This window comes from Oreochromis aureus, linkage group 22 (genome assembly GCF_013358895.1).
Source record: "Oreochromis aureus strain Israel breed Guangdong linkage group 22, ZZ_aureus, whole genome shotgun sequence".
NCBI lineage: Eukaryota > Metazoa > Chordata > Actinopteri > Cichliformes > Cichlidae > Oreochromis > Oreochromis aureus.
In genome coordinates this window covers 5,701,038-5,708,633 of record NC_052962.1, presented here as the reverse complement: position 1 = coordinate 5,708,633, position 7,596 = coordinate 5,701,038, and the positions used below count along the sequence as shown (strand labels likewise).

General features: G+C 39.4%; 1 protein-coding gene across 1 annotated transcript; it reads left to right on the top strand.

Moving 5' to 3' along the window:
* Positions 1-373: 373 nt before the first annotated feature.
* On the top strand, positions 374-5,603 carry LOC116320798 (cbp/p300-interacting transactivator 3-like). The gene is made up of 2 exons (XM_031740514.2): positions 374-537; positions 2,541-5,603. Exons 1-2 carry the CDS (start codon positions 379-381, stop codon positions 3,222-3,224), a joined length of 843 nt encoding a protein of 280 aa, XP_031596374.2. The 5' UTR covers positions 374-378; the 3' UTR covers positions 3,225-5,603.
* Positions 5,604-7,596: the final 1,993 nt, after the last annotated feature.

Genomic DNA, 7,596 nt, shown 5'->3' with positions numbered 1-7,596 from the left:
AGTGGACTTTACAGTACAGAACTACTCCGGAGTAATCCTGTAAAACACCTTGCTCAAATGATTTCCTCTACAGCTGTGGGGCTTTTGCTTTGCCTACAGCCTTTACCGATGCCCTTTCCACAGAACTCTTCCAGTTAAGACAGTATGGATCATTGCTAATAAAAGTATAAGTGTAATGAAAGCAGGCGGCAGTGAAATCACCCCAGGACCACAGCGGGGCTAAACGGGTCTCTTCTGCTCTGGTGGATCCGTGGAAGTAGTTAGCGAACGTTTCTTTGCACAGTGATTAAGGGGGCGGACCAATAGCAACAAAGGAGACGGAGAGGACGGTGGCTCCTCCTCTCCCTATCTCTCTCTCGCTCTCTCGGTGCTTTATAGATGTACATAATCCCTGAGATGACCCAGAAAACAAACTCCTCTGACTGCCGAGACATTGCAGAGTTCGCCGCAGGGCTGCATGTAGCCGGAGCATCAGCTGAAGGAACTACCCCGGCACTGATCCAACTTCTTCAAACCGATTCCACAATAAAATATCGGGTAGGTGTCATCTTCGGGTGCTATTTAAAACAGGTTGAAAGGCACCTCTTCGCCTTTGTCCTGTGGAGTATTTTCGCATTTCACTACATAATTACAAATAGAGAGACTGGTTGGATTCGGACAGAATCAATCACCTTGCCACTTACTTTAACGGCATTATAGGTTTTCTGTTGCGGTCTTATGGCATCAAATGATAAAAAGAATCCGTAGGGATGTGGATAAAAAAGAGGTTTCTTGCTTCTGTAATAATGACTATTATCCTCCCTCAGACTATCAAAGTGCCATTTGAATTATAATAACGATCAGTACATAAGCTCCACAGAGGGGATATAATTAGATATCACAAGAGCAGAATATTATAAGGAGGGTTTAGGCTATTGAGGAAAGTCTCTTGTTTTATCAGCACTAAAAGGGTTGAATTGATACAAGCAGCCAGGTGCAAAGGCTGAGTTCATTCTTGGTGGTATTTTAAAAACCTGAAACCTCTTTGTTTTTCCACCCTCACGCATTCTTTTCATGGTTTGATCTAGATCTGTTTTCACAACCATCCCATTTAGAGGCAGCTCATGGAATAATGTCATCATTTTAACAAGCTAATTATGTTCAGTGAGTAGGATCTGTTTGCCATGTAGGAAATCTTAATATGAGATGTTTAGTAAGGACAGAGGTGTTGTGCGTTGAGGCTGAGGGGGGGTGGTCTTGAAAAGCATTCCTCTGTGTCCTTTGGGCTGCAAGGGTATTGCTGCCCTCTCTTGTTAGTGTGAGTCTGAGAGGTAATTCACTGATGGTGAAATTTTGGAGGCTTTGACTTTTCTTTTTTTTCCACACAGGAAATGAAAGTGTTCAAATATAGAAGCAGAAATCATAGAAGTTGTGGAAAAATATGTTTTGAAACAATTATGTTTGTTTTTTTGTTTTGTTGTTTCAGGGGAATTGAATTAAGTGATTCAGTGTCGCACCTTTGTTAAATCATAAGCCCCTGAAGAGAGGCATGAAAGTAAAATGGTCTCACCTGATCAGCTAAGCTCAAGATATCCCAACATGATCACTGAATCGTACTTTTTCCGTCATCTGCAGTCAGTTTTTGTGTGCTGTGCCTCTAACTGGTAACTGGGGATTTTAGCTGTCTTAATTTATACATGCTAACATATAGGTGTGTTTATAGGTGTCATTTGGAAAAAACTGTAGGGACCTTTACTGACAATATATTTACAGCACAATTGGGTTCAAATATTGTGCTTAGTCAGCATGTTTTTATATACTGTTGTATATGAATACACATTCTTTTTAGGATCAAGTTGGATATAGCTGCAGGGTTAAATTATTATTTTGCTCTAAAAATATTTTTATAAACATGGGAATCATATATGAATAGCTGGAGCTCCAGGAACACTTCATGTGTCTAAATTATTACATGCAATGGTGATACTACATGACATAAAATAACATGGAAAATGCAGAAATGGAGGTTTAGATAAGATGCACAATTACTACAGTAATAGTAATTGTGCTGTATGTGTAATACATACAGCATTCCAGATCTTCCACACAACATTTGTTTGTAATGCAGGCTTTTTAAGTTTTTATGTCCAGCCCAAAATAACCCTGTTGACAACACTTTTTGGCGAATTGTACCAAATACAATTGATTTTTTTTTGCCTTTGCCAAATATTAGATCAATGGAAAATATTCAAACTGTTAAATTTCATTGAAAAGTGGCATTGATGAAAGTTAACAACTTTAGCATTAGCTATCTTGGCAATCAAAAAAAAAACCTGCTTGAGTTCTCCTTGAGTTATTCCTTATTTTGTTATTCTAGAAAGCCCTTAAAAGCATTTTAAACTGGTTTCTCAATTGTCCTTATGAATAAATAGAACTTTTGCAATGTGTAAAGTGGTTTCTTGCCAGTTTAAACTGTGCATATATTAAACTTGTCTACTTTATGCAATGGGTTCTATTTCAAATCTAATGTTATATTGTGCTGGTTGTTATTGGTTTTGTAGGGTGACATGGCTGAACACATGATGATGCCCATGAACCATGGCTTCAGAATGGGCATGAATGGGCCACCACAGCACAACTGCCAACGCAGTCTGCCCAATGGCCAGGTAATGCACTATGGCAGGAACCCTCAGAGCAATATGGAAGCTGCCATGAGACAGAGACCAGGTATGGTGGGACCTGGAGGGATGGTCCCTGTGAATGGAGCTCCCATGGCCAACCACCACCACCAAATGATGTCTGGTAACATGATGTACAATGGCCAGTGTCCACAGCAACAGCACCACCACTTGCACTCTCAGCAGCAGCAGCAGGGTGGACACCCACAGCAGTACCTCCCTGGGAATCTCACTTCGCAGCAGCTAATGGCCAGCATGCACCTGCAAAAACTCAACACTCAGTATCACGGACACCCGCTGAGCTCGACTAATGGTCACCATCTGCCGAATGGTGCTCAGTACCGGATGGGCCCGGCCCAGCTTTCCAGCATGCAACATATTAGTGGGCCTTTGGGGCTGAATGGTATGGACATGGATCTGATCGATGAGGAGGTTCTGACTTCACTGGTACTGGAATTTGGTTTAGATCGCATTCAGGAGCTACCCGAGCTCTTCCTGGGACAGAATGAGTTTGACTTCATATCAGACTTTGTGTGCAAACAGCAGCCAAGCACAGTGAGCTGTTGAGAAATTTAGTTGAAAAGTGTTTGGTTTGTTTGGATTTAACAGCCCAAAGAATGACTGAATGGCCACAGTAGCACAGCGAGAGGAGACAATCCCCCTGTTCTGTTTGGGTATTTCTGTATCTGTGTATATGACAGTGTCTGGTACAGCTTCACGATGACCTGCCTGTGAGTTGTTGAAGAAATGTAATGGGCAAAAACGCAGAAAAAACACCAGGTTTCTCTGCTTTGAGACGGTGCCAGCAAGATCCGCTGCCTTTGGCCAAATTGGGGCATCCTGATGCAGCGGGCTCCGTCTGTACCCATCTGGCCCACAGCACATGTGCCTACAGTGCCAAGGCTTTTCGACAATTGTAAATTTAACAAATACAATGAGAAAAGCTGACCTAAAAGACGGTCATTCTGGGTCCACCAGATTTGGTGTAATCTTTTAAAGTGTTTTATCTCTGATGACAATTTTAACTAGTAGCAGACTATAGATCATACAAATTTATAAAAAGGTAGTTCTCTGAATTTGTTTATATGAGAAAGTAAGGATTTTTGTGTGCATATTGAAGGCTGGCTCTTCAAAACTGACTTCCTTCAAAAGATGACATTTCCTTGAAGAGCAGGAGAATGAAGTTGTGCATCATTCCAAAGTGGCACATTTTAGTTTCTTTTATTGGTATAATGTGCTACATTGATTATTTCACCTATAATGTCATTTAACTGACTGACCAGATGAAATCTGCATTGCATCTGTTTCCTGCTAAGTAACTATGATTGAATCATTGCCAAAGTAGCACATTCCCTTGAGTCTTGACTTTAACAAAGTTTTTATTTGTGCATCAAAGTCTCACCACTCCATGTCTGACATTCATATACGTGTTACAAGACAGGTTACTGCTGTATAGAAGTGCAAGAACAGATACAAGGTGTACGCCCTCTTAGCATCTGAAAAACTGCATAATTGTGGCCTATTTAAAGTGTTAAGGAAAGTTAGACCAACAACAAAATCAGTTACTGGTGGCATGCTTAAATTTGTTTTCCAAAACAGGATTTTTAAAAAAAATGCATTTAATTGCAGTCTTTGTGTGCTTAGTGTGTACGTTTGTGGAGTAAGGCATTTAAATCCCACCGAAGGGCATCCTCATCCCAAAAGTCATCTGTTGGTCAACCGATCAAGAGACTGTGCAGAGAGAGGGAATGAGAGAGAGAGAGATTTTGGGCTGTGGACACAATGCGTGGACACAGCACTCTGTGCAGCACTTAGTTTAGTCATTATTTAAATCTGTCACTACCTGTGGCATTGATTTCATTTGACTGGAAGAGCAAAAAAGTAGCGAAGCTGATGTTTTTTGCCATAAATGAGCTTGCTCTGCTGTGTTTCTACTGACAGGATTTAAATTACATGTTCTCACATGCTTGTCTTTACTGAGGTCAGCTTGTGCATTCTCTAGTGACTCAGTAATTATAAAATGGACATATATGATGACTTTTTCTAAAAGTAATTAGGTTTTTGGTCAAGGGTGAAGCCTTTCCACAGCAGGTTGGATGCGTGATCACTTTCTGTGCTCTTTGTGGAACTGTCAGAGGAGCCAGGGTGACACTAGTGCACTGTGTTAATCTGTTCCAATACACCTGTGCTGCGATCCCTGCCTCTCACTGGAGATCTGCCATCTTGAAGCTCTTGAGTCCAACAATGGGCATTGAAATGCTGTTGTAAAGACAGAATAAGTGCCAGCACTCTGCTTCACTTTCTCTCTGCCAGAATTGCAGACACACTCACAACCTCATAGTTAAGGTGGAAATTCTTCAGGCCTTAGCAAGACAGTGGCCTCTGATTACCGCTGTACCAACAAGCGCAGCCTTCTTGTGTATTGTATCTTTGTACTGTAGACTAGAGCTGAAGCTAATCTAGATACATTTAAGGTACTTTGAAAAAAATGTTCAAAACAGCATTGTCAGAAATAAATGTAAGTCAGTGGCTGATTTTGATGTATTGACAAGAGATTATATCCTACTTTTTTGTTTATTTGTTTAGCAAAAAAGTGTGTAGATGTTTTTGGGTGCAGGGCCTGAAGCTTTAAGACCAAGTGGACTGCATGTGTTGAAGGAAGCAAGAGGAATGCCACTGCTTTCTCACAAAGCAGCTGAGAATGTACAGCACAGTACTTTGTGGGAGCTTGTCTTACAATGGTAGATAAACATGTGAGATTGTAATCCTTATTCCAAATTACACACCATTAATTTAGGTGACAACCCACCCGCCTATCCTCCCCCACACATTCTCATCTTCCTCCTCCTTTCCCACTTCCACAAAGCTTTTGTAATGTTATTGATTATATTTGAAGAAAATGTATTTATTTTCAAATAAAATATTTATTTAAAGTGCTGTTTTTAATTGTATGTCAGTGATTTCTTAATTCACTCTCAAAAGGAGCCAAACATGTAACTTGTCATAAAGATACATTGCTGTTGATATATACCGAGAGCCTTGAGAGATGCTCTTTATTTGCCTGATCTTTTTTTTATTGGTTCTCAAGACTTACACACCCAGAATAAGCAATGAGCAAGCAGAAGAGCAAAGTACAAGTTACATATCCTAAATAGTAGTGAGTTAGCACTCTGTCAACACAGAGAATGTTTTTGTTGGTTCATTTTGTGTTATATAATTTAAAAAAAAGTTTAACAACCTGCAAAGTAACAGCATACCAGAGTAAAGAATTATATGCTAAAGCATATATATATATGCTTTAGGAAGCCTGTCTTCACAAAGGTATTTCAAATGGCTCACAGAGACATCCTCCCACACTGACACATTTAAAATGACAAGTCTTTTTTTCTCTTAAGGCCTTTATTTCTCTCTGTTAGAGCTGAATAAAGAGCTTACTGCACATTTCCAGCTAGAAGTTTTGCTCTACCATTTTTCTTAAAGAACAGCTCTGTGGGGACTTAAGATTAAAAAAAAGTCTAATTGAAATTCTAATTAGCTGTGCAGTAAAGTCATACTACTAGACCTCAAATACACGTGCTGTTTTACATGGTGTTCATCAAGGCAGAATTTTGTCCTTGAGCTGTTTTAATAGGTTGCTGAAAAGTGTGAGAACTGGTGCAGGCTTGCAGGAACCCAAAACTGTAGAAGGACAGACACTAGTAGCATCTAAGATTTGTGCCACTAGCCATGGGTTGCAGACAGTCGAGTGCTAAGTAACCCAAACCAAAATGTTGTGCATCCTCTAAACATTTAATCTATGATGTTTTATTAAGAAAAATCTAAGAAAGAAGCCTGCATTACATTGCCTACACAATTAAAATAATTTGAAAATGATTGGAGTAAACAAATTAAAACTCTGTACACATAGGCTTTCTACTGGAATATAATAAATTGGGAATAAAAACTATAAAATGTAGCAGGTTCAGAAGTGTGCTGGACTTAGGAAACATTTTTGTCTTCATGACAAATGAGAGAAACACAAATAAAGATAAATAATGTGTAAAAACAAAGACTGTATAAAATAATTTCAATAATGAAAAGGTAATGGTATGCAGCAATGTGCGAAGGTTTTAAAGCCCTTGTAAGGATGCTTTTAAAATTTCAGTGGTTCTATTCATCAGTTATTTCATAAAATTGAAGTCAAATCAATATGTGGATACATTTTCCTCAAATCACTTCTCATTGACTAATGTGCATATAGTTGTTAACCCTGAGACCAAAGTCATCAAAGGTACACTATGATGCAGTCTCCCCCAATACACTGCTGAGACCACCAAGAGTCAAACTCACTGCCTTTCGGTTTCATCTTGAAATTCTCTCCAGGAAATTTCTAAACAGAATCAGGGACAAAGTCTGAGTCCAAAGCTCACTGGGAGCAGTGCTGACCAAGCTGTCAGTTAAGGTGGAAAGGACTTCAGACTAAGCAGATTTCAAAGACGTATACCAGGAATGATTATTTGGCCATCATATCTGTCTGTGTATCTGTCTATAACTGTCTCAATGTCTGCAACAGAAGGATATAATCAACGCTTCAAACCTCAGACTGTTAAGGTTGTTCCAATCACGTTGGACAATTTGGAAGGCTCTGCGGTAACAACAGCATTTCGGGCTGAACATTCCTTCTCTTTTTGTTTTTGCAGCTACATCTTCATGACTCTAGCTAAATGCTTAACGGGAAAGTCTAAAGCAGCTGCACATAATTCTTTGCTAATCTATTAAAATCTAAACCTTACAAGCTGAATTAAAGCACTACTATGGTGCCTTACACCTGTGTCCTCTTCTGAATTAAGTTCACCTTTTTCTACACCAACGCTTGCCAGCAAATAGTAGAATAGATATTACACATTTAAGAAAAATTAACAGTCTCTAATTATAAGACAGAATATCAACCAAATAAAAA